The sequence below is a fragment of the Mastacembelus armatus genome, unplaced genomic scaffold (genome assembly GCF_900324485.2).
Source record: "Mastacembelus armatus unplaced genomic scaffold, fMasArm1.2, whole genome shotgun sequence".
Classification (NCBI taxonomy): domain Eukaryota; kingdom Metazoa; phylum Chordata; class Actinopteri; order Synbranchiformes; family Mastacembelidae; genus Mastacembelus; species Mastacembelus armatus.
Window position 1 is genome coordinate 93915 of NW_022872877.1, and position 23959 is coordinate 117873.

Sequence of the window (23959 nt, forward strand, 5' to 3'; positions counted from 1 at the left end):
TTTCTCCACTGCTGCTGTTCTGTTCAACTCATGGACTGTTCAGAAAATATTATAATTGACAATAATCATAAACTGCTCTTCTTCACTTCCTGTTTCCTGTTTGTGTTTTAAAGCTCAGGCCGTTCATGATAAAATCCACTGTACAACCATCAGAAATGTCTCAAACTGATGTTTTGTGTTTTCAGAAACTCGCCATGGACCTGGAGAACGTCGGTAAACTCTTCTCTGCTGGGTTCTAATGGGTTCTATTGGGCTGTGCTGAGTCAAAGTCAAAAAACAGAGTCAGATGTACAATTGCTGCTGAAGTGAAGGAGGCGTTCAATGACACTCCTGAGCTTCAGCTTTAAGCTCTTACAGTGAAGGGTTTTGTGTTTTGGTTTGTTGCAGAGGGACTGAATGAAATCCGTGCGTCCGTTTACAGAGTCGCCATGAAGCTTCTGTCTCTGCAGAAACTCTGCTGCAGTGAGTCGCACCGCGCTTTTATTTTTACATTCATGCAAACTGTCATTATCACCTTTTGTTGGAGTCATGTGACCACAGTGTTTGTGTTTTAGTGGATGCCGTGTTCGTTCGTCACATCGTGGCGGCTCTTCGCTTGGTGGGTGATGCTCAGCATCGAGAGGAGGCGGAGCTGAACAGGGAGGAAGTGACGGCGACTTTGAACAGGATGTTTGAGGGCGTGTCACAGGAAGTGCCAGGTCATGTGACTGTGGCGGCTCCAGAAGAGACATGCAGTCTGATGTTCAGGCTGTTTGACAGGTCAGTTTATTAAAATGAAGTGTTGTGTTCAGGTTCAGTCCGCAGGGACACGTTTGTTTGTTTGTTTGTTTGTGTTTCAGGACTCGAGCTGGTCGTGTTTCTGCTGTGTCTCTTCAAACTGCTCTGATCGCTCTTTCTGCAGACAGTCCGCTGGCAAAATACAGAGGTGAGGAACCTCGTCTGAAGGTCTCCTGCTTTACAGATGAAAAAATAAAAGTATAACATTTAAATAACAAACACTGCTCTGACAGGAAGTACATTTTGAAAAAATAAATTCTACATTTTATTTTGGAGTATTTACTGTAGATTTTGCAGATTTGTTGATAAATTGTTGAATTGGCTGACCCTTTGTGACCTTCAAAATAAAGTACACGACTCCTGTTAGCTGTAATGTTATAACTGTTTCCTTCAGAGTAAAATACTCAGTGTTTGTTTTTAGCTCTGGTCCGAGTTTCAAGAAGCAGTTCAGGATCCATCAGCAGGTCTGGACTTACATCATTGTTACTGGACCTTAGCCAGGTAACAACAGTGCAGACTACATTTCCCAGCATGCCTCTCTCCTTGTGTTCTCTCTAACGTGTATGTGTTCAGGTTCCTGCGGCGGTGCAGGAGGAAGCAGTATTTGGCGGCGTGGAGACGGCGGTGAGGTCGTGTTTCAACGAGGTGAGAACCAGCGAGAAAACATTCATCTGCAGGTGATCGTTGGTTGTCATGACAACACACTGAGTCAGTGTTTCTTCAGGTGTCGACTCCGACGGTGAGCAGAAAACACGTATTGTCGTGGCTGCAGAGTGAGCCACGCCTGTTGCTATGGTTACCCATGGTGTACCAGCTGTGTGTCAGTCAGAACGTCAGTCATGCTGTTCGCTGCCACACCTGCAAGACCTTCCCCATCACGGGACTCAGGTGACCTCACATCAACCAATCAGAGCAGAGCTAAAACATTATCCAATCAGAACTTCTAATATTTCTACATCTAACAGAACTGAGTTTCAATCAGACTCTATTTAGTTCACACCTGTCACATGGTCCAATCAGTGGAGTTCTGATAAAATAAAGCAGGTGAGACAAGTTGGCCAGTAAATTTCTCTGTCTGAGCATCGATTCCTGTGTGTGCGCTCAGGTATCGCTGCATGAAGTGTGTGAACGTCCACGTGTGTCAGAACTGCTTCCTGTCAGACCGGCAGACGAGGAAACACAAAGCCCAACACCCAGTGCTCGAGTTCTGCACTCAGGTACGAAATCACAGACAGGCTGAGGTGAGACAGAAGTACAAACAGACAGGTGAAGCTACAGACCTTTACCTTTTCACATTTTCTGATCTTCTGCTTGTGTCTGTCAGCCCACCTGGAAGGAATCTCTGTCCTCATTTGTGCGCAGCGCTCGCTACACCTTGTTGCCATGGCGATACAATCAGAGGCAAACTGACAGGAGGAGGGTCCTGATGTGGGCGGAGCCAGGGGAGACGCCAAACAGGTGGGACAAGTGTGAAGTCAGTGTTTGACAGCTTCACTTTTATTAAAATAACTCACTACGTTTTGTCTTTTTGTTACACACAAGTTTAGGATTTTTACAGTTGAACAAAATGAAGTTTGCAAATATTTCCTAGATTTTATTTACCTTTTATTTACCTTCTTTCAAATCAAACACACTCAGTGCTCTGCCCCCTCCTGACGCCTCAAATCGAATGGCAGACCCAGCTGTCAATCATGGGGCTGTTTCCCATGATGCCTCAGTGTGTCCTCCTTCCTGCTCATCTGTGTCTAAAGCGCTGCAGACTGACGAGGAGACTCAGCAGGTGACCTTTGACCTCTGATGACCTCACTGTGTATGTTTATAGATGTTGTATAAAATAATGTAAAATAAAATGTGTCTGTTGCCGAGCAGGCGGCGACGCTGCTGACTGAGGTCCGAAACCTGCAGAGAGATAAATGGTGAGGCTGAAACCACAAACGACCAATCACAGACACAGATTCGTAGTTTATCACCTGTTTGTTTATTTTCCTGCCTCCAGGCTGCTGGAGCAGCAGCTGCAGGCGTGGCGAATCACCGTCCAATCAGAGCAGGGCATGCTGGAGGACAGGTGCTCGGAGATGGAGGTTACCATGGAGACACTAAGGCAACATAACGTGCGCCTGCAGGGCATGCTCACACAGGTGAACACACCTGGACAGGTGTGTCTTTAAAAAATTATTTGGTCAGTGATGTAATAAGGAAACGTGAGGACAAAATGAGCACAAAGATGAAAAGTGACCACAAGATTACGACTTCCACCATTTGTAGTTATAATCAGCACCCTGTTGGTTGATGAAAAGCATCCTGGGAGTCGTAGTTTGCATCTTCAGTTATTATGGTCACAACTTCTTTTCTGGACTTTCATGCCCACATGCTGCTTTTACCTGCCTCACGTCTTCTCTGCTTCAGGCTTTAAACAACATGGAGGCTCAGCAACACGCCAGCGACACGCCACACGCCAACAGCACAGAGAACACGGATACAGACGACTTCACGCCAACACCGAGCAATACTGAAGAGGAGGATGAGGAGGAGGAGGAAGAGAAAGTGTTGGAGACAGAAGATGAGTGGAGAGAGCATGGAAAAACTCCGTCTCCCACAGTCCACCATGGCACATCACATGACCTCCACTATGAGGAGGAGGGGTCTGCAGGTGACATGTATCTCTGTGGTCCAATAGAACAAGTGGATGGACCAGAGGAGGCGGAGCAACAAAGAGAAGACAAATGTTTGTCTGAAGAAGACGACGGGGATTGTGGGACATGTAGTCTTGAGGAGCTTCTGCAGGAAACTGTAGACAGACTGAAGACTATGATGGAGGCTGACAGGTGGAAAAAGAGAGAGACAGGTTTCTTAAATGATCAATATTAGTTTATTGAGCTATTGAATAATTATATTGTTCCATTCATCCAAACTATTACTGTTCTCTGTCTCTCACGTTTTCATTTGATGTCAAACTTAGTTTTTCTGCTGTTGCAGTTTAGTTTTAACAAGTTTGATTAAATGAAATAATACATATATATTTTTTGTCTCTAGGCGATAGAAAGTGGGCGGAGCTTCTACAGGCTGCCGACCAGGTGGGAGACTCGATACACCATCTGGTGGACACTGTGAGAACACACACACACTGACCAGGTGAGTCTTTTCCAGGTAATAAAAAGAGTTTATTCAACATGAAGCTATTTAAATAAACACGGGTGTAAAGGTAGAAAAAGTTCAGATGTCAACAACATCAACAATCAGAAACAACAACAACACCTGTAGAAAAGGTACCAGAGGCCATCGCACCTGACACAGGCTTCAGGTGTGTTTACAGCTGCCAGAATTAGAATAAAATCATTTAATTTAATCAAACTCTCATGTTCCATTTGTGTGCACATTGAAGTATTCAGAAGATTCAAAACAACCTGCGTTATTTAAAATGACAAATGAAAAATGTTATTCTTGACAAAATAAAAGTCTTTACTTTCTAATAATCCTTATTTTAAATGTGTAAAAATGTAAGTTTTATCGTTTTTCTCACAAAAAGTAAAAATGTTTTAATTTTTAACACATTAGAAAAATAACTACTTTTACTTTGGAAGTTGTCATAAATGAAAAACTGTACACACATGTAAAGATGACGTTTCATATTGATTAGATGATCTTATTTTATTGGTGGCGTCACCAGCCTCATTTATAAACCAGTGCAGAGCCAGTCCACATCTGAGGACCAGCAGGTCCAGATCCAGACCAGATCCATGTGTGACTTGAGGTATCAATAAACGTTCCAAAATCAATAATAGTAATAGATTATTAATAAATGTGAGTCTGCTACTCACTCAGATGTTGTTACGCTCTCAAAGCTTTGGGCATCAAAAAACGTCTGACTGATTGATGATCCAACTGATCAGGTGTAATGATTGAAACATTCAAAAATCAATAAATGTCCCAAGTGCTAGAAAGAATCTTTTCTTTACTTAGTTTATGAATGAGGCTGTTACCTGACCAGGTGTGTCTCTGCCTGACCAGGTGTGTCTCTGCCTGACCAGGGGGTCTTCCAGAAAGCAGGTTTAACACACTCTGAACTTAACTCTGAGTTGATGAACCCTGAGTTACCCACTCTAAGTTACCCACTCTAAGTTAACCACTCTAAGTTACCCATTCGTATGACGACTATAAAAGCCGTCATCATTGCAGCTCAGATTCGATTCACTGTGGATAAAGCCGTTGGCAGCAGCTCAAAGTGGGATATAAGACAGTTACTGTGACTTTCAATGGTCTCAGGGTTAAACTGCTCTGAGTTTTCACTAAACCCGCTTACTGGAATACCCCCCAGGTGTGTTGCTACCTTCGCACCCTCTCGCAACCCCGCCCCCTCCGGGCTCTGCCCCGGCGAAGTGACGGGGGGTGTGGCAGATTAGAGGGGGCCGCTCGTCGCAGGCCTTCCCTCCGGGGTTGGGGGGGCGTGGCCTGAGTCCTGGTTCTCCTGGTGGAGAGTGGGGGACGTGTTTTCTCCCGCCTCGCTCCCCTCCCCCTCTCCGATCTGCTGTGTGGTGCAGGGGGCGGGGCCTTAACTGTCCGGCCCCGCCTCCTGATTGTGTCCGGTTTGTCAGTCTGAGCTGAATCCCTACTGAGCGTGCTCAGGAGGAAGCTGAAAGGGGGGTCTGCTGCCTTCTGACCTTTGACCCTGGAGGAACTTGTAGACCCCTCCCCTGGCGGTCTGTCGGTGTTCAAGTCTGGACTCAGGCTTCGAAACAGCTGACGGACACAGGGTGGCGGTGGGCCAGAGTGGGTGGGGCCTCGGCGCCACAGTAAGCTTTTAGGGGGGGTTCTCAGAATCCGGTTGGTGCCAGGATCATAGAACCTGACAGGAAGTCGTTTGTATTTGACCTTTAACCCCTGCAGATCCAGCGGACGCCTCTTCTTCCTGCAGCGCTTGGAGGCGGAGCCTGCTGCTAATGGACAGGTGGGTGAGGGGCCTAATGGGGAGCAGAGCAGGTAGACCACGGTGGTGCGAGGCTGCACAGGTGTGATGATGCTGGAATATGACGGAGGAAGACTGCGCCACATCTGCACTTCAGGCGTCTTCTCTGCTGTTTCCTGATTGGCTGTGGGGATGCTGATGGGCATGGCTTCTGGAGCCTGCTGACGGACAGCTGGGACCACCACTCGGACAGTCTGAGTGCCGTGACTGACTTTCACCACCTAAAGAAACAAAAACAGTTCATAACCAAGTTGTTCAGAAACATTTTAAACTTTCCGTCTGTCTCACCTGGCACCGGGACGCCACCCTGAAGCTCCGCCTCTTCCTCCTCACATATACAGAGTCATCGGCATCTCGCTCCAATAAGGGCAGTACACCTGTGTCTGACCCCGCCTTCTTTTCATCACAACCCTTCTTGTTTTGGCTCCTCCTGCCGTACCTGTCAGTGACGACGTCATCAGAAACACAAAATAAAATAGTAATAAAACCTGAGCACAGGTATCAGGTTTCAGCTCAGTGTCCATCTTTACTGCAATAAATGTCAGACTGTACGTCACCAAATGTCGTAAAGTATGTTTTTGTATATACTAATGCTGAAGTATTGCAGTATATGTTAGTGCGTTATGTATCTTAAAGTAAATGTGAGTGTTTACACAGTATTATAGTATGTCAGTTAATACAGTATCAGAGTATATGTACACACACTACTGCAATACATGTATGTACCTGTATATCTGAGCGTGTACATGTTACCTGGCCAGAGACTCGCTGTCGAAATAGCAGATATATCTTCCTCGTCTGAACTGTCGAACCAGTTTTTCAACCCTGTCCTCATCTTCCTTTTCGATCTGGGCCCAGGACTTCCCCCTGAAGGATTCTGGGATGTGCGAGGGGACTGGCAGGACCTCTTCTATGGGCAGAGTCCAAAAGCCCTGGTCTGTTTTGTCCCTGCCACCTTCTGTTTGGTCATTGTGAAGGATGGAGTCAAGCTGGTACGAGTACACCTGGTCCTCTAGATCCACCTGAACATCCATCAGACTGCTCAGATCCCGCCCCTCCGTCTGTCCCACCTGGACAGGTGTGTGTGGCGGCTTTGTATCACTGAGTGTCTGTGCTCCCCGTAAAACCAACTGCAGAGAAAAGTTAAAGCATCATAGGTCACCCAGGTCACTCACTAACTCTGACATCCAGCAGCTGACAGACAGGTACCTGCACAGGTGAGTCCCAGTCATCACTCTGTGTTTCCATGGAGACAGGGAGGCTGTAGTGGAAGCTCTCTGCCTCCTCCTGTTGGCACGGAGTGGAACTGACGCCGTAACAACACAGCTGGATCACCTGAGATCCAACACAAACATGACAATAATTATCTGGATCAATGAGATCTGTGACATGGTAACATCCAAACTATATTTCAGGTTGCGAGAGCTCGGTGTGAAGAGACGAACCTCCTCGATGGTCTGCTCTACAGGGTCGCTGTGGTCCGAGGAGAACGCCTCCTCTTTCTGAGCCTCCCTCCGCTCCTTCTGCCACCGCAGCCAGGGCCTCAGCTCCGAGGGGCGATCAGGACTGGGTCCAGGACCCGTACCTCTGAGGGGTGGTGGGGATGAGGAGTCGCTGGTTTTCCTCCTGTTGGTCTTCCTGTGCGCTTTCCTGTGAATGGGGGGTGTGGCTGTAGTCTGTGGCGGCAGAGCTTGTGCTTGTGGTGAGTATGTAGGCTCTGTGGGGGCCGCCCTTCCTTCCTCCTGCTCTCTGATTGGTGCAGAGAGCCGCTCTTGACTGTGACTGGCCTCTTCAGTGATTCTCTCTCCTGAGTGGCTGCGGTTGTTGTTATCTCCCTGATGATTGGCTGGTTGACACGATGAGGCGTCAGAGCTGGGCAGGTGTTCTCGGGTGCCTAGTGACCGGCTGTCTTCATCAGAGAAACGGATTTCATCAAGCTCTGCTCTCGGCAATGGAGGAGCAGAGACTGATGGGAGGTCAGCGTGGGATGGCCTGAGACAAAAATGTAAACAGAAAACCTCTGTGGTTTATTTAGACTGGAGGAAGGCAGGTGTGTTTGTTTACAACAGGTGAGGCCACATGTGTTTTTGTTACCTAAAGTCACTGTAGTGATAAAGGTGTCTTTGTTTTTCTTACCTGGGATCACTGTAACTGTGCGGGTGGTGCTGATGGACGTCCTGTAGGAAGCGCTCCAGCAGGGTTAGCTTGGCTCTGCTGCAGCTGGTGGAGGAGACTAGGCTGGAGCTTCTGGAGGATGCCTGGACTGAATCCAGGTGTCTGAGACTGGATAGGTGCTGAGACAGGTGTGTGATGATGTTGACAGGTTATTCATTCTGATTGGACAGCTCAGGTCACATGACTGCAGAACAGAGTCAGGGGTGTGTGGAGTTTGTACCTGGTCCAGGTTGCTGTAGAGGACTCTGCAGTATCCACAGTATCCCTGTCTGCTGGGCTGACACCGGGACGGACCCGGCTGAGAATCTTCCCACATGCTGTCATAGAGAGAATACCTTTAATCTGTCATGATCAATAATCCATGTTTAAATTTGATATAGACACTTATATCCTCATACGCAGAGTCCAGGTGTGCTGCAGCTCCAGCAGTGAGTCCATGTTTACAATGTTCTCACCTGTCTGTAGAATTAGCTGCTAAACTTTCTGACTTCTCTGCAACATTGTTTATAATTTTTTTTTGATAGTCTTGATAGTGAACAGAAAGACCTGACCTCAGAACATCGGGTACTATAGTACCATAACGTACAGGTAGACTCACCGACTAGTAGACTGCACCTTCCCCTGGTCATCTGACAAACACACACACAGTATAACTTGGTAAATGAAATACAAAATACATGTAAACATGTTGTTTTGTGTCTTTGTGTTTTACCTTCATCAGAGGAGTCTGACATCCTGCTGCTGACTGTGAGGCTGAAACACACATTTATTACTTAACCTCCTCTTAACCTTAAACATATGTCTTTAAACAATAATAATACTTTTAAAAAAACTGTATGATACAGATTAACTGGTCAGTATACAGAGTTCTTAATGTTTTTACAGTAAAAAGAAAAGTTTCCAAAGGTCAGTTACTTTGCAGTATTTCAGATCCTGGTTTAAACTTTTTACCTTCTTGCTGTGTAGAAGACCTAGTTTGTCTTATATATTATTTCATAGAGAGAACTGAAAGTAATTATATAATGATTCCATATACATACACTGGAAATCCACCTGTGAATTATTAAATATTTGTACTAAATGTTAAACCCACCTGGAGGAAGCGTAGTCAGTGACTTATCCGTCCAATCAGAGCACTCCATGCTGTCACCAGCAGTAACCAGGTGAGCAACACAGGTGGAGCCTCCATGAGCCTGAAGAAACAAACTGGATTTACTGTATTAGCCAGAAAAGATCAGTGGAACCAGTTATTTACTTTAACTGGTTAGAATAAGAGTTCACCACTTTAATAACTAACTTTAATAACTAACTAGAAAAAAGAGCTGGATAAAAACTGATTTGTTTAATTAAGTTTCTTTATTTGCTGTTAGAAATGAATACAAACTGTAGATAATGTATCTGACTCGGTTTTAATAAAGCATGATTCGAAGTTTGTTTATATAGAAAAACAATTTATTTACTTTTCTATTTAAATTTAGTCTTCCCTCACCTCTGACCAATCACAGCTCAGCTCCACCTCCCCTGATTGGCTGCCCGCAAGAAGCTAACTAGCAGCTGCTAATTAGTAGCAGTTAACCTATTGGTCTGGATCAGGTTCATGAAATTTGGATTAATTCGCGTTGACCCGTGTTAATTCACGTTAACCCGGGTTAACAGTAAGCATGATGACGCCACTGGTGACGTGGCACCGCAGTTACGGCTGATGTTAGCGTTAGCATCTAGCTAGCTGTTAGCATGCTGTTAGCCTGTTGGCTGATCAGCGGCCGTACAAAGGAGCTGATTGGTCAAGTCCGGTTAATGGCGCGAATATTTAATAATCACAAATCGATGAGATCGTTTACCTGCAGCTGAGTGTTTGTTGTTTATGTTCACAGATTAAAAGCTTGTTATATCGCGCACTGCTCCGCAGCTGTTTAGTTTCCGGTCTGATTCTTCTGTTGCTTAAACTCCGGCAGAGCAGGAAGATGTGACGTAGCGGCAGAGAAGTGCTGCCACCGCCAGGTCCGAGCGTGAACTACAACTCCAACATTGTCTGAACTCAAATTTAACTTTCACATGGATATTAAAAATATAAAACCTTCACTTTTTGGAACCAACTTCTTAAAAACTATGTACATGCGACTTAAAATTAGTTGATTCGAATTCTGCATTTTAATCCCATCAGAACTCACTTTCATGTAGGTGAATAGAACTTAAAACATTTTACAGGTTTTTGAACATCTCAAGATACAAAGCAAATTCTGGTGAATTTTACTTTACTGTGGAGAAACCTGGAGTTAAAAATCTTATTGTCATAGACCAAAGAGCCAAACAAACAACTTTATTTTGTGCTGAAGTGCTTTTTATTATCAACATGATTTGAGGTTTGTCATTTCAGATCTTGTTGAAAGCGGCGACGTCCATTGATTGAACGTAATCTTCAAAGGCTGTGATTTGCTCCTCCAGGATGTCTGTGCCCACCTGAGCCACACAAAACACAGGTTAAAAATCAAAACCTACTCAGCACCAAGCTTTACATAAAAGATCATTCATCTTCATTCACCACAAACTAAAAGCATCACATGCATCTAAAAGATTCATTTAAAATCACCTTGTCGTCTTCAACTACACAGTTGATCTGCAGTTTCTTGATGCCGTAACCCACCGGAACCAATTTGGCTACAGGATGAATAAATAAATAAATAATATAAAAAAAAAAAAATATATATATATATATAGATACACATCAGATCAATTATTAAATCAACCAGAGACCTGTGTGGTGCACATTAATCTGTTATTAACAACAATAATAATTTTAATCTGCAGAGTTATCAGATCATAAAATGTCCATCACATATTCAGCCGAAAGATGGTGAGTTAAATCATCATCAGCTCTGCAGGCTTATACTAATAATCAATACCCATCAGTCACATTCAACCAAAGCTGGTGGAAACTGATGAGCTTTGTGTGTAGTGTTAATGTAGTATTCTTAGACTGTCCCATAACTGCTTCATGTATTTGAAAACTGTGTATAGCAGTACTGTATGTGTATGGCAATAATACTGTCTGTAGTACTGATGTAGTATTCTTACACTGTCCCCAGACTAGCCCATCCATCTGGATACTGCGGACACACTCCTCCAGCTTGGCCATGTCCGTTTCGTCATCCCACGGTTTGACGTCCAACAGGATTGAAGATTTGGCGATGAGGGCGGGCTCTGAAGAAAATGGAGAGGATTTGGTTACCACGGAAACGGCTCTGAACCACAGCTCTGATTGGACAAAACTCTCATCAGATAAATAAGGCGTCCATCAGGCTGTCAGCCGAAAGATGGTGATTGGAAAATCATCACAGAGAGTCAACCAATGGCAGCAGAGTATAAACAAAGCTTTTAACCACATCAAACCTCAACATGAGTGATGACCTGACTGTAATAACGTGGTGGTTCTGATGCATTAGTCTCAGTGTAATGTGGGTGCATTGACTTTATGATGAAAAACTAAGGCACAGGTGAGTTTGGTCTCTTCACCGCAGGCAATACTGTGTCCGATTGATAAGCGATTGTTTCTGGTCAATGTGTAGCAACGTACTCTTGGCCTTCTTGGCGGCGTACTCTGCCAGACGCTGCTCCTTCAGCTTGGCTGCCTCTGCGTCTTCCTGTAAGACAAACCCCAGTAAGAGTTAAAAACAGGCTTAAACAAATCATCACACACTCACTTGTGTCACAGAACTCACCTCGTCATCAGAGCCGAACAGGTCGATGTCATCGTCGTCATCGTCATCCTTTGAGGCAGCGGCGGGGGCGGAGCTAGGGGTGGTGTCGGCCACACCTGCTGGGCCATACTGACCCAGAGGTTTCTTCACACCTGGAAGACTGACAGGAAATCAAAGAGGATCGGTTCGTCACTGATGCCATCAAGCTTGGGGTACAAAGGTGTGACCTTCATTGTTCTCACCTGTTCTTCTGGTCCTGGTAGGACTTGATATGGTTGTACCAGCGAAGGGCGTGGCACAGGTCAGCTGAGGGCGGCGTGGATATGGCCTCAAAGACCGCCACATCGGCCTGGGAGGGGACAAACCTTAAGACAAGCATGAAGCCTGATCAGTCTATGAGACAATTGGTAGGTTACATTTGTTTCTTTTCCATTATCAACTGCTGAGAAATCACTAATGGAAATAAGCTGCAGCCATAAAGCCACTTAAATCAATTAACACACTACATTTTTGCACAGGAACTGTATTGTTTGGAGTTTATCGCGAGATTTGGCTGCTTTCACATTAATTTACCTCGGGATCAACCAATTAATGATCAGCTTTAAGTGTTTATCATAATTTTAATCTCACTAAATATGTGGACGTTAATATCGTCACCATTAGAATAAAGACGAGCTGCTGTTAAATATAATTTGACCAACATTAAAGCACTGTCTTAATATTAAATAATATCCTTTTAATGAGTTTGTTTCTGCACTTTGATACAACAGTTAGCATGTTAGCACCATGTGGCTCTATGCTAACAACAGTGTGAAGCCGCTAATTCACATCAAACTGAACCAGAAATTAACTAAAACTACGTTTTAACGTCTGTCGTGTGTTCACGTATCTCCCAGGCTGAACCACTAACATTTCACAGCTTCGTGTCGCCTTTAAATCCACATTTGAACTCTATGTGACGCCAACAGCCTGTCAGATAGCTCCTAGCCGCTAGCTAAGCGTGTTAGCTCAGTGCGGAGCCAAGATGGCGGCAGTTTCAGCTGTGTCCACTGTTTCCTAACGCACCGGGATGTCACTGCAGGACTGACCCCTCTATGTAGCTGCGGGCCGACAGAAAGTCATTCAGCACTTTCAGGCCGGAGGCCGCTTTCAGGTCACCGAAGCCCATGTTGAAGAAGAACCGGGGAGAGTCTACAAGGATACGCCGGAGGAGGACGAAGGAGAAGGAAGGAGGAGGCGGGAAGAGCTGGTTTTATAGCCGGAGACAGACCCCTCCTCGGCGGACTCGGCTCCTCCTCCTCTCCGCTGAACCTGGAGGAGGCGGAGGAGCCGATGGGGGACCCAGAAACTAGGTGAATAAATAACTATAATATAGTGGCTGATCTGCTCAGTGTGTAACTTTATTTCAAAGTTTCTATAAAATGTTTAAGCAGCAGGAAGTGTAAGTGTCTGAGCTGCTGTAAATGTGAACCTGTTTGGTTTTTATGGATCATTGTCAGTTTCAGTGAGACAGTCTGGGGTTAAAACTGCTTCAAACCGTCTGAAGCAAAAATGCAGTCAGACCTGTCACACCGTCTCAGGCCTTGCAATGATTGGACGCTGCTCTGTTTTGGGCTGACATGACTCAACCTGAACACACCTGAGATCGATGGTACACAGGTGAGCTCAGATTGGTTGGTCCGAAGGCTTCACAAGACTGAAGGAGAAGGAATTTATAGGAAAAGAAGAAGAGTGATGGGTCAGGCTCGGTCCTCCACCTCTCCTCAGGTAAACCCACCTGTCTTTTCATCTGTTGCTCGTCCATGTTGACGTTTTTCAGCGTTCTTTACAACAGACACTGCAGAAAGTCCAATAAAGTGTTTCTGTTCGAGCAGGACTTTATTCTCAGTTACACTTCAGACTGACATTTTTATTAGTCTGGAAGTTTTAACTCTAAACTGCTGAAATATGTTTTTAACTTCAACTTCCTGTTTATGTTGTTATTGTTGTTAAAGTCAGTGAATAAAATGTTCATACACATTAAAGGTCATCCTGAGTTTACCCAGTCACACGTTGATATAAGCAGACAAAACCTGGTTTTCGTGTGCTGACTGCTGTTGGGGATACAGTTTCCCGTGGTCCAGACTAACTTTACCTCCTTTCAGGTGGTTGCCCTGGGTCTAGACTCGGCTGGGAAGACCACCCTGCTGGCCAGACTGCTGTTGGGACGGGTGAGTCTGCTGTGGACAGGTAGATAATTCTAAATGTTGGTGTGTGTCCAGGTGAGAATGAATAACTGTGGCCCTGCAGGTGGTGGTCACGTCACCAACCATCGGATTCAATGTAGGAAATCTAGACCTGGACAAGAAGACGTCTCTGACCATATGGGAAGTCGGAGGACAGAAGAGCATGAGACCCAACTGGAGGTAAAAATGTAAATGCTGACCCCAACCAAGAACAAACACACAAACAAAAACAAACATCTCCTTCTTGTCCAGGTTCTACCTGGAAGAATGTAAGGCTCTGGTCTTCGTGGTGGACAGCAGTGATCCTGGTCGGCTGCCCGAGGCCCAGAAGGCCTTGAAGAAGGTCCTGAGTGAAGAGCATTTACGAGACGTTCCCCTGATGGTTCTGGCCAACAAGAACGATCTGCCGAACTCTATGACAATAGAGGAGGTACGAAACCCAAACCTACCAAATCCAGTTATACCTGGGCCTGTTTATCAGACTGTGACAATAATCCAGAAGAATCTGAGTCAGGGCGGTTCTACCAAGACAAAAACTGAACTTGCAGTTTAGGTGGCAGGACAGAGGAAGCTTTTTAGGGAACAAGGAGAGTGGGAGGAAAGTCCTAATTAGGAATCTAAGCCAGAAAGCTTTCTGGTGAGGAAGCAAGGACAGATGAAGAAGGAGGCATCCTAGGTAGGGAGCAAAGAGAGAGGGTGTGAGGGTGTCCTTGTTTGCTCATTTTTATTTTCTTCTCCACCACCCCCCCAGATCTCCACCAAGCTGAACCTCAACAATTACACCGAACGGTCGTGGGAGATTCAGGCCTGCAGTGCCCAGACTGGCCTGGGCCTCCAGCAGGCCTTCACCTCAGTCCACCGCCTGATCAAGAAAGGTTGAGGAGAGGAGGAGGAAGAGGAAGAGGAAGAGGAGGACTGAGAGGAGAAGAAGAAGAAGAAGAAGAAGGAGTGTTCTGTGAAGCAGAGGACAATTAAAACTTGTAAAATTTATTATTTAACAAGATGAATATGTTAAGTTGACAAAAACAAAATGACTCATTTTAGTGGAAAACAGGTCGACATGTGTAGTGATAATGATTATTGATCGTTCTGACTGATTGAAAATCAGATTTTAAAAGGATAATTTCTTTAGTTTTTCTGCTGCTTTAGTCCAATGACCTCAGCAGGCAGCCAATTAGAATTTAGTTTTACTGCCCAAATCTGCCTGTTAACAGTGTCAGCTGTAACTGTCCAATCAATCAATGAACCAAAACTGATCTGAGGTGATCGGTTTACGTAAAGGAAGAATTCCAAACTCTGAAACCTGATAGTCCAGCTGATGTGGACTAAACAAGTGGACTGGAGCAACCTGAAGACCAGGGTCTGTGTCTGGTTGGTCTGTGGATATAACTAAAGTTATATCAGAAAAAAACTGGTCTTTGTGAACAATTAATAAACTGATTTGTAGCAAAACATCATGACATAAAATAAAAACTGTAAATGAAAACCACAAAGCGTCTACATCTTCTTCTTCTTGTTTATGCCTGTTCTGAGCATGTGCAGACTCTTCAGACTGAACCAGGACTGGACCAGCAGCAGGACCGGGACCAGGACCCAGACCCCGTTAAAGAAGACCAGGTAGAGCCACAGGTAGAGCCGGCTGGACGTGTTCAGACTGGGACTGCCGAGCAGCCAATCAGGACAGAAGGTCATCCAGCAGCCGTACAGCTCGCACACGCTCAGTGCGACCTGCAGGAAGTGCCTGAGTACACAGGAATACATTCATTCAGGTATTTATACTGTTATAGGTTTGTCATTGTAAGATCACATCATTTATATTTTTGTCATTTTATATGCTAATAATGTGATACAGTTTGAAACGTGAATATATTTCTACCACTTTATAGATTAGATCAATAACTTCATACAGGAAGTGATGCAGTGATGATACCTGTAGTACTTGTCCTCCAGTACTGCGTGTATGAGCAGTGCTCCGAGCAGAGAATCGAGGACGACAGTCAGAATCTCTACGGAGACGATTGTCGGATCAGAAACGAGCCAGCGGCTGTCGGCTTTACCGTACTCCTTCCCTGCAGACAGACAGACAGGTGGGCTGACAGGTGAACTACACACAATGTATTAAAAACACTTAAAGTAAATGTAGCAGTGACATGTACAATATTTCTCTCAGAAATATACTGTAGTACCAATATAAAGTTACATAAAATGAAAACACTTAAATACAACCAGTCTCATTTTAAATTGAATGTGGTGAAAAAGACAAAAGTGATATAGAACGACTGTATTTTAAAGTAACAACATGGAAATAGTGAAGTAACTCACAGAGTTCAGCCAGAGGACCCTCAGACGTCTCCACCGTCCCAACCAGGGACATGTAAACAAACGGACCCTCCTAAAAACAAACAGACAGCCATCAATGTAAACAAACAACAATAAAGTAGAAATAAACAGTAATAAAATGTGAAACTGTTTCTCATTGGTCATACCAGCGTCAGGTGGACGATGACATCATAGAAGAGCCAAAGCAGGATCCACCTGTCCGTCGCAGAGCTCCGCCCACCATACCTGTGTGTTAGCAGGATGGCGACTAACACCTGTATGCTACACGCTAACAGAGACAAGACTGAGACCAGAGAGAGGCCGAGAGCCACTCCTGAGTCCATGTGCAACCAGACAGAGTACTGTGGAGTCAGGAGTATTACATGTAGTACTCTGCAGTAGTACTTGAACTCGTGTTAAAATTTTGGACTAAACTGTGAGACTGTGGTGTGAGGCCCCCACCCACGTCTATGTCTATTGGTCTGCTCCTTCAAGGCCCTGCCCCCGAGGCCCTATACAGAGCTCTCATTGGCTGCTGGGAGACCGCCCCACTATCGGACTCTCTGACAAGGTTCAAAGGTCACGGTAGAGTCCCAGTAGAAACCAGACAGGTTTTACACTGAATGTTTGAACTTCAATATCATAGCACCAGGTATCGGTTCTGGATAAAAACATTTAAAAACAAAACTCACTGTTTAAAAAGAGATAAAAGTAAAGTTTAAGTAATAGTACAAATACTGTGATAATATAAGACATGTATTACTAAATAAGTACTAGATATAATCCCAATCACTTTTAAGATTAAAAGAGCAATAATATAAATAGTGATACAGTTTATCCTGATAAAGACTTTTTTCCTCTTTTAGATCTTTGCTGTGTAGCTCTTGTTTTTATTTGAGGAGTTTAAAGATCTTCAGATGAAAAACTCCATTAAAACATTTTAAAACAGAAAAACTAAAACGTGCAACTGCAGAACAATACAATAATATCGCTTTCAATAGGAATGAATGGAAGCTCTCTTTAATCAGAGTTCCTCCAGCAGGAGGTGACAAAGTGCGCCCTGACACAGTACAATAATCTCTAATCAATGTGATTGATTGGTTCATCAGCTTTAACTAACCAATAATATATTTTATGATTTAAAACAATTAAACCTCATGATTTTACTTTTTATACTTTTATATCAACTTTAATCTAAACCTGCAATTCAGTTATTTACAGTAATTAAATATTTTGGTCTGTTTAGATGTTTAAAATCCCATAATATTCAGTTTACTGGAAGAAAAAGTGACAGGAAGTGAAGTTAAAATGAGACCCTGGAAACGCAACAGGGTTACAGGGACTTTATTGTTTACACAGAGGGTTCAGGTGAGTGTCATACACCTGTTTGATTGACAGTTTGACAGGTAGGTCGAGTCAAACAGGAAATGTTCTTTGGCAGCACGAAGTTTCTTATTGTGTCAAAATAAAAGAAAAACAGTGACGTCAAACCTGAGCACAGCAGACAGTTGGAATAAAAACACAACATCATTGATCAGAGTGGATGGTTCCAGTTGACTGTCACGGATCAATCAGTTTGATCAGGTCTGTTAATCATCACTGTTACACTTATTAATAGTTCTGTGTCGTTAATAAGCATCTAAACAAGCATCAGGTTGGTTATTGATCAGTGCAGAAATCGGCAAAAACAATAGAGCACATTGACAGAAGACTAGAAGACTGACCTGATCAATCGATCGATTGATTGATGACAAATCAGTTATTCAACTTGATTTATTGCTCAGATAAATGTCTCAGAACAAAGACGTGACGTGAGCAGCACCACAGGAACCTTTGGGTTGTCTTACAGGAATGTCATAGAAACGTTCCCTGGGGGAACCTAAGTGGAACCTTAGAGGAAAGTCAGGGGAACGTTAGTGGAACATTACAGGAACGTTTGTGGAACGATTTGTGTTTGCATGTTTAGCACCACTTCTAGAGCTCCTGATCAGGATGATTGACAGCTGCAGGTTTCAGTTTTATATACGTTAAATATTATTGATCAGCTGATTATTGGTTATCAGTTAGCAGTCAGCTAATACAAGTAAAAAGGAAATTATAAAGTATCTGTTCAGTAACAACCATGTGTCTCCACATGTTTTCAAATAAGATCAGCAGAATCATTCCACAATAAAAGTCTTCTACGTCATATGAAACTTTAATCTGAAAATCTGCGGTTCACAGGCTGTTTCCTGTCTGTCAGGTAAAGTTTGGAGATGGTGGTTCAGGTTTACATGTGAAGCTCAGCACAGATGATCAGATACATGGAGTTTTATATATATATTAGAACGTATTTATTGATTACCAAACATATCTAAACGTTAAAGGAACAGTTCCACATTTCATAAAATTTCTCATCTTTCTGTCTGAAAGTTGATGTTCAGATTTATCCGACTCCCACGTCTGCAAACATTAAGCTAATTAGCTTAGCTTAGCTTAGTTTAGCTTAGCATAAAGGTCAGAAAAAAACATGTAGAGGAACCCTGATAGATCTTCAGAGGAATCTTCAGGATTTTCATGGAACTTTAAGGGAACTTTTTGTGAACATAACAGGCCAACCAGTATATGTGATGTTCTGTTAGGTTGATTTTGGTTCTGTTTGGTACCAGAGTGGGATCAGTCTGAGCATCAGACCCAAAATGAAAGATGATGTGGATTTATCTAAAAATGGAATGGACTCCAACTTGTTTTGTCGTTAATTTATCTGATTATTAACGAGAGTTTAGGATTCCTCCTCCTCACCTCCCCTCTCCTCTCCTTTCTCCTCCTGGGGCAGGGTGGAGGACAGAGCGTACTCCTGACTGACTCCCTCTGAAACCACTGACAGATCCGCCTCCACCATACCTGGCGCTTCCTCACGTTCCTCAACCTCCTCCATCACCTCAATCTCCTTCAGCTCCTCCTGTTTCTCCTCCTGCTCTTCCAGGGCCGGCTGGCTGTACACCTCCGAGATGGGGACCTCCTGGTCGGTGCTGCCCAGCGGGGACACCTGGATGTCGGCCTCAGTGGTGATGAACTCCCCGGTCTGAGCAGAGTTGTCAGGAGGCTGAGGGTCAGAGTTGCTGCGGGGCTGAAAACACAAACAGGGATGTTACACAAACTTGAACAAACCTTAGAGGAATCCTGAGAGAACATTAAGTAAATGTATTGGAAGAACTATAGAGAAACCTTTTAGCAAAACAAGTAATGTTAGAAAAGGTGTTGGGAACTTTGTTAGTACCTTTAGAAAATGTTATGTGAACTTAGAACATTTAATAATTAGATTCATGGAGTATAATTCATATGCATTAAAAATAGTAATCAGTAGGGGGATACAGTTACCTTCCTGATGCTGAAGGTCAGAGGTGAAACCTTCAGGCTGGAGGTTTTTTGTCTGATCTTCTCTCGTTGTTCTGCAGAAACAATCTTTGTTCCAATCTTTGTCATTTTCTTCTCGATGTTCTGTCTGGAGAACGCCTTCTTCAGACTGTCCACCTACACACAGGGAGGGAGACAGTCTGTCTGTTCACCTGTGACTCTGTCTGTTCACCTGTCCGTCTGTCTGTTCACCTGTCGGTCTGTCTGTTCACCTGTCGGTCTGTCTGTTCACCTGTCGGTCTGTCTGTTCACCTGTGACTCTGTCTGTTCACCTGTGACTCTGTCTGTTCACCTGTGACTCTGTCTGTTCACCTGTCGGTCTGTCTGTTCACCTGTCGGTCTGTCTGTTCCACCTGTCGGTCTTCTTACACCTGTCGTCTGTTGTTCACCTGTGACTCTGTCTGTTCACCTGTCGGTCTGTCTGTTCACCTGTGACTCTGTCTGTTCACCTGTCGGTCTGTCTGTTCACCTGTGACTCTGTCTGTTCACCTGTCGGTCTGTCTGTTCACCTGTCGGTCTGTCTGTACACCTGTCGGTCTGTCTGTTCACCTGTGACTCTGTCTGTTCACCTGTGACTCTGTCTGTTCACCTGTGACTCTGTCTGTTCACCTGTGACTCTGTCTGTTCACCTGTGACTCTGTCTGTTCACCTGTGACTCTGTCTGTTCACCTGTCGGTCTGTCTGTTCACCTGTCGGTCTGTCTGTTCACCTGTCGGTCTGTCTGTTCACCTGTCGGTCTGTCTGTTCACCTGTCGGTCTGTCTGTTCACCTGTGACTCTGTCTGTTCACCTGTCGGTCTGTCTGTTCACCTGTGACTCTGTCTGTTCACCTGTCGGTCTGTCAGTCTGAGGCTCTTACCTTCTTCAGACTGGATCGTTTCAATTTCTCAGCTCTCGACTTTTCCATGTTTTCCAGGTCATGAGGCCACATCTCCTCATCATCTAGCTCCGCCTCCAGACCGACATCCTCGTCAGATGATAGGTCGATGGTGTGGAGCCCTCCCTCCTGAGACTGGTTCCCATCAGTAACACCAGGCGCCGGTTCCTCACCTTCTTCCAAAATCTCATCACGAGGGAACGGAGGAGGGTCCTTGACAAAAACACTGGTGGGAATCTCGTTCTCCTCCTGAGGTAGAGATAGACAGGTGTTCAGGAAGATCTGGCTGAGGTTTCTGGGAACCTGTGGGCAGCCTCACTCTACAGTGTCACCAAGGTTTGGTATTAAGACTCGGTACAGACCTAGTAAAGACTAACAAATGTAATGCTCAAATATGATGTCCACATAGTTTTGTCCACATAGTACTGTTCAGTAGAGTCCAGTCTGATTTTAAAAAAAAAAAAACCCACAGGGAGATGAAGACCAGGGGAGCTGGGCTGAAAGCTGCCACGGTTAAACAGCAGTGAGAGGGTTAAAGAGCAGAGAACCACACCCACATTGACACATGGACTCAGGAATGCTGGGTATTTAGGAGGGTGCTGAGAAAAGCCACACAGTACACTCGTGTACACGCTGATACTGCAGTACTGACAGGCAGAGGTTTACTTCCAGCTGCTGCAGTTTTACTGCAGAGGTATCAAAGATATTACAGTATTACTATAAACTTCAGTAAATGGCCTCAGTTTGACTGAGCAGACTGGAGTCCCTGAAGAAAACTACAGTTTCTTGTGTTTTTCTGTGGTATTTGTAGTTTGAGCTAGTATTACCCCACAGTTACCTGCAGTGGTTACACTGTGAGGCTGTTACTGTGTCATGAACCAGAAAACTCATGTCATAATCACTTATTGTGTAAAATTACTGTCCGCTGACTGTAACCATGACGACCAGACCGCATGACGAAACCTCACTCTGTCTCTCTTTTGGTTTTTGATAAAGTTTTGCGGTCGATTTCCTGCAGCAGCTGACGACCAAATAAGGTCATGGACTGAAAATCCTCATCAGGCAGAGACAAACGTGAGTCCGAGCTGAAAATAGAAAACTGTCTGACACTGATGAGTCGAGTGTCCTCACATCAGACCCCGTTTGTGGAGGAGGTCTGGGGTTTACTGCTTTTTTACAAGTTCCCCTGTTGTTCTTGACGGAAGTGTCTTTGGAGCTTCTGATCCCACTCACAGGACTTTCAGACTTTGTCCTCCCTGTTGGACTAAAGGTTTAATTTCCAAGTTCAGCTTCCACACAAAATCTAAACGGTCTTTTCCAGAGCTTTGGATTATGTTTGGCTTTACATGTGCAAATGTCTCAGACCATCCTGGTCTACCTTTCACTCTCGGTCTCTACCTGACCTCTGGCCTCTGACCCCCCGCAGGCTCACTGACCTGGAAGATGAGGACTTTGAAGTTGTTCCTGTGGATCAGGTGGGCGTGGTTCGCCTCCAGCTTCTTCACCTGGACACCCTGACGCTCCATCTTCTCACGAACCTGAAACACGACAGGTTTAAAACATCTCACAGGTGCAATGAGAAGAGAACCTGTAACTTTATCTGGTACGAGTGAAGTTAGACAGGTGTGTCGCGGTGGGACAGGTGCAGCTGTGACATACTCACCTCCTTCATGGTGACAGACAGTTTGCGGCTCTTGTCCAGCAGTTTGCTGACGGTGTTCGAGGTGTGACTGTGACTCTTGGACAGTTTGGTCATATCAGCCTGGATCCCTCTGACCACGCCCTCCATCTCCACCTGGTGCGCCTGAAACACACGTCAATAACCGATCAATAACCAGTGACCAGTCAGGGGTCTGCTGGATCAGTCTGAACAGTCCGACTCAACAGACTGTAGATCTGTTTTCTTATTGTTACGACAGAACAGGTCAAACATGTAACTTATAGACTGGATTTCCTGACATGTAGGCCTACTATTGTTACGAGTTCTTGCATGTCAGTAAAACTCAATCAGCTTTTAGTTTGAAGTGGGAAACAGGAAGCAGCCTGGGTTTGTCTGCAGGCAGCATTTTGGTTTCCAGCCAAACGCTTTGTTTAAAAATGCAGCCAAAGGTCAAAGTGAAGAAACGATGTTTGTGTCCAGACCCTGAGCCTGATCCATGTGATGATGCGTTTTGAAGCTCATGCAAATGTGGGAGAGTTTACGAATCAGCTGATATTCATTTTTAAATCTCTAAACTTTTGATCGTTCGCCGCAGCTGAAATGAGCTGAAGACATTTTGGTTCCACACACACAAACTGTAATTTGGTAATTAGCTACAGACAGAGAGGCGAGGGCGGGAAGTTGTGAAGGAGCAGATGACAGTAAATCTCTAGGATGTTTGTGAGGCTGTTTTAATTCCTTCGCTTTGAATCAACAGGTTTTAAATGTTGTTGCTCTTGAACCTGCAAACATCAGGACTGTGGGGAAAAGAGTAAAATTAAAGGTTTTTAAAGTTGAGTTTGGTGTGAATGGTTTTCAGGACAAACGTGTCTGTACTGTCTTTGCCCAGCAGAAAAAAAACACAGAGACCAGAGAACTAGACTTGTTTGTTTGGGTTTTGAGTCTAAACCTGGAAACTTTACAAGCTGAAGCTTAAACTAAATCATCTCTTTTTGAAGTAGAATCTGGTGTGGACAGATTTTTCTGGAGTTTTTCAGCCTGAAGCTGGAAACATGAGGAAAACAAAGTCTGTACTGAACATGTCTGTACTGGAGTCTGTACAGTGCCCCACACTCAGAGCTGGTCTCCAGGTGTGGTTTCCGACTCTGGCTCACCTCCATCTTGTTCTGGTTTTCCTGCACGGCGTCCAACATGTTGACCAGTTTGTCCAGCAGCGTGAGGACCGTGATGGCGTTGACGGGACCCTGACTCATCTTTTCCAGGTCGAATTCAGCCAGGACGGACGAGGGAGAGGCCTGGTCCTCTTCCTGCTGGTCCTGTAGGTCCTGGTTCTGGGTAGGGACCATCAGGTCCTGGCTCTGGTGGGTCTCAGTGGTCACCATGTTGACACTGTCGAACCAAAAGTTAGAAGAAATCCACTTTTCCTGCAGCAGAAAAACACTGGAGACTTTTCTTCGCCTGCCTGCCCGCTGGCTCTGTGTGTGTGTGTGTGTGTGTGTGTGTGTGTGCTGCTCTCCCATTGGTTGGCTCAGGGAAACTTTCCATCCAACTTCCTCACTGTGGAAGCGTCCACACCTTTAACTCCTTCACTGCCACACACTCTAAATAAAGACAGACTGCACCTTTACTGCCACACTGAGACCTTTATTGTGAAAGAAAAGGTAACATTTATTGTTTTCTCTAGCTGTCAGAATAAAAGACAAGTTTAAAATATTAGCAACAGACTGGAAACACTAAAATAATCCACCACACTGAGAACAACAGGTTTTGTGTTGTAAAACAGAAATATTCAGCAAATTACATGTAAAAAACTGTTTTCTGCCTGTACCTGTAAGACAAAATCCACCTACAGAAGGTATTTTATCATAAC

At 44.6% G+C, this 23959-nt stretch overlaps 6 protein-coding genes across 11 annotated transcripts; 2 read left to right on the forward strand and 4 right to left on the reverse strand.

The window, feature by feature from the left end:
• Positions 1 to 397: 397 nt before the first annotated feature.
• On the forward strand, positions 398 to 3921 carry dytn (dystrotelin). Its single transcript, XM_026329449.1, has 13 exons — positions 398 to 462; positions 555 to 759; positions 840 to 925; positions 1199 to 1278; positions 1351 to 1422; positions 1502 to 1665; positions 1883 to 1994; positions 2102 to 2235; positions 2416 to 2557; positions 2647 to 2693; positions 2774 to 2915; positions 3184 to 3622; positions 3811 to 3921. The coding sequence occupies exons 1-13, from the start codon at positions 429 to 431 to the stop codon at positions 3903 to 3905; spliced, it is 1752 nt and encodes a 583-aa protein (XP_026185234.1). The 5' UTR covers positions 398 to 428; the 3' UTR covers positions 3906 to 3921.
• Positions 3922 to 4072: 151 nt separating this feature from the next.
• On the reverse strand, positions 4073 to 9884 carry zdbf2 (zinc finger, DBF-type containing 2). Of its 3 annotated transcripts, XM_026329448.2 has the most exons (11): positions 9757 to 9798; positions 9009 to 9108; positions 8628 to 8668; positions 8514 to 8544; positions 8136 to 8232; positions 7877 to 8034; positions 7186 to 7732; positions 6950 to 7075; positions 6494 to 6870; positions 6029 to 6179; positions 4073 to 5961 (listed from the first exon to the last, which is right to left on the reverse strand). In XM_026329448.2, the coding sequence occupies exons 3-11, from the start codon at positions 8647 to 8649 to the stop codon at positions 5101 to 5103; spliced, it is 2370 nt and encodes a 789-aa protein (XP_026185233.1). In that variant the 5' UTR covers positions 8650 to 8668; positions 9009 to 9108; positions 9757 to 9798; the 3' UTR covers positions 4073 to 5100. The 3 variants fall into 3 exon arrangements, with proteins under 3 accessions (XP_026185233.1, XP_026185231.1, XP_026185232.1); XM_026329446.2 differs by lacking the exon at positions 8628 to 8668 and having other exon boundaries at positions 9757 to 9884; XM_026329447.2 differs by lacking the exon at positions 8628 to 8668 and having other exon boundaries at positions 9009 to 9121; positions 9757 to 9852.
• A 350-nt stretch (positions 9885 to 10234) lies between these two features.
• On the reverse strand, positions 10235 to 12833 carry eef1b2 (eukaryotic translation elongation factor 1 beta 2). Its single transcript, XM_026329451.2, has 7 exons — positions 12702 to 12833; positions 11856 to 11978; positions 11635 to 11773; positions 11490 to 11556; positions 10991 to 11116; positions 10506 to 10573; positions 10235 to 10375 (listed from the first exon to the last, which is right to left on the reverse strand). Exons 1-7 carry the CDS (start codon positions 12779 to 12781, stop codon positions 10289 to 10291), a joined length of 690 nt encoding a protein of 229 aa, XP_026185236.1. The 5' UTR covers positions 12782 to 12833; the 3' UTR covers positions 10235 to 10288.
• Positions 12834 to 12842: 9 nt separating this feature from the next.
• Positions 12843 to 17689, forward strand: arl11 (ADP-ribosylation factor-like 11). 4 transcript variants are annotated; one of them, XM_033325103.1, is made up of 8 exons: positions 12843 to 12965; positions 13113 to 13380; positions 13758 to 13823; positions 13903 to 14018; positions 14091 to 14268; positions 14590 to 15607; positions 15725 to 15937; positions 16328 to 17689. In XM_033325103.1, the coding sequence occupies exons 2-6, from the start codon at positions 13348 to 13350 to the stop codon at positions 14716 to 14718; spliced, it is 522 nt and encodes a 173-aa protein (XP_033180994.1). In that variant the 5' UTR covers positions 12843 to 12965; positions 13113 to 13347; the 3' UTR covers positions 14719 to 15607; positions 15725 to 15937; positions 16328 to 17689. The 4 variants fall into 4 exon arrangements, with proteins under 4 accessions (XP_033180994.1, XP_026185239.1, XP_033180995.1 ...); XM_026329454.2 differs by having other exon boundaries at positions 15725 to 15925; XM_033325104.1 differs by having other exon boundaries at positions 15789 to 15925.
• Positions 15330 to 16533, reverse strand: ebpl (EBP like). Its single transcript, XM_026329453.2, has 4 exons — positions 16325 to 16533; positions 16161 to 16230; positions 15769 to 15907; positions 15330 to 15579 (listed from the first exon to the last, which is right to left on the reverse strand). Exons 1-4 carry the CDS (start codon positions 16499 to 16501, stop codon positions 15336 to 15338), a joined length of 630 nt encoding a protein of 209 aa, XP_026185238.1. The 5' UTR covers positions 16502 to 16533; the 3' UTR covers positions 15330 to 15335.
• On the reverse strand, positions 17486 to 23597 carry LOC113143754 (caveolae-associated protein 2-like). Its single transcript, XM_026329450.2, has 6 exons — positions 23244 to 23597; positions 22093 to 22233; positions 21866 to 21967; positions 20412 to 20678; positions 19518 to 19670; positions 17486 to 19266 (listed from the first exon to the last, which is right to left on the reverse strand). Exons 1-6 carry the CDS (start codon positions 23469 to 23471, stop codon positions 18919 to 18921), a joined length of 1239 nt encoding a protein of 412 aa, XP_026185235.1. The 5' UTR covers positions 23472 to 23597; the 3' UTR covers positions 17486 to 18918.
• Between the last annotated feature and the right edge of the window lie 362 nt (positions 23598 to 23959).

What these genes read in the sequence shown, in the direction of transcription:
- dytn (XM_026329449.1), top strand. Translation starts at nt 429, where the DNA reads ATGAAGCTTCTGTCTCTGCAGAAACTCTGCTGCA. An exon ending in TGTTACTGGACCTTAGCCAG is followed by an intron (nt 1,279 to 1,350) that starts GTAACAACAGTG and finishes GTATGTGTTCAG; the next exon opens with GTTCCTGCGGCGGTGCAGGA. An exon ending in CTGACGAGGAGACTCAGCAG is followed by an intron (nt 2,558 to 2,646) that starts GTGACCTTTGAC and finishes GTTGCCGAGCAG; the next exon opens with GCGGCGACGCTGCTGACTGA.
- zdbf2 (XM_026329446.2), bottom strand. Translation starts at nt 9,057, where the DNA reads ATGGAGTGCTCTGATTGGACGGATAAGTCACTGACTACGCTTCCTCCA. An exon ending in ACTGACTACGCTTCCTCCAG is followed by an intron (nt 8,545 to 9,008) that starts GTGGGTTTAACA and finishes TGTGTTTGTCAG; the next exon opens with ATGACCAGGGGAAGGTGCAG. An exon ending in TCTACAGCAACCTGGACCAG is followed by an intron (nt 8,035 to 8,135) that starts GTACAAACTCCA and finishes CACCTGTCTCAG; the next exon opens with CACCTATCCAGTCTCAGACA.
- eef1b2 (XM_026329451.2), bottom strand. Translation starts at nt 12,781, where the DNA reads ATGGGCTTCGGTGACCTGAAAGCGGCCTCCGGCCTGAAAGTGCTGAAT. An exon ending in CGCCGCCAAGAAGGCCAAGA is followed by an intron (nt 11,117 to 11,489) that starts GTACGTTGCTAC and finishes CATTTTCTTCAG; the next exon opens with AGCCCGCCCTCATCGCCAAA. An exon ending in TGGGCTAGTCTGGGGACAGT is followed by an intron (nt 10,574 to 10,990) that starts GTAAGAATACTA and finishes TTCATCCTGTAG; the next exon opens with CCAAATTGGTTCCGGTGGGT.
- arl11 (XM_033325103.1), top strand. Translation starts at nt 13,348, where the DNA reads ATGGGTCAGGCTCGGTCCTCCACCTCTCCTCAG. An exon ending in GGTCCTCCACCTCTCCTCAG is followed by an intron (nt 13,381 to 13,757) that starts GTAAACCCACCT and finishes ACCTCCTTTCAG; the next exon opens with GTGGTTGCCCTGGGTCTAGA. An exon ending in AGCATGAGACCCAACTGGAG is followed by an intron (nt 14,019 to 14,090) that starts GTAAAAATGTAA and finishes CTTCTTGTCCAG; the next exon opens with GTTCTACCTGGAAGAATGTA.
- ebpl (XM_026329453.2), bottom strand. Translation starts at nt 16,501, where the DNA reads ATGGACTCAGGAGTGGCTCTCGGCCTCTCTCTGGTCTCAGTCTTGTCT. An exon ending in TCATCGTCCACCTGACGCTG is followed by an intron (nt 16,231 to 16,324) that starts GTATGACCAATG and finishes GTTTGTTTTTAG; the next exon opens with GAGGGTCCGTTTGTTTACAT. An exon ending in CTGGAGGACAAGTACTACAG is followed by an intron (nt 15,580 to 15,768) that starts GTATCATCACTG and finishes CTGTGTACTCAG; the next exon opens with GCACTTCCTGCAGGTCGCAC.
- LOC113143754 (XM_026329450.2), bottom strand. Translation starts at nt 23,471, where the DNA reads ATGGTGACCACTGAGACCCACCAGAGCCAGGACCTGATGGTCCCTACC. An exon ending in AAAACCAGAACAAGATGGAG is followed by an intron (nt 22,234 to 23,243) that starts GTGAGCCAGAGT and finishes CGTGTGTTTCAG; the next exon opens with GCGCACCAGGTGGAGATGGA. An exon ending in TCAAAGTCCTCATCTTCCAG is followed by an intron (nt 20,679 to 21,865) that starts GTCAGTGAGCCT and finishes TCTCTACCTCAG; the next exon opens with GAGGAGAACGAGATTCCCAC.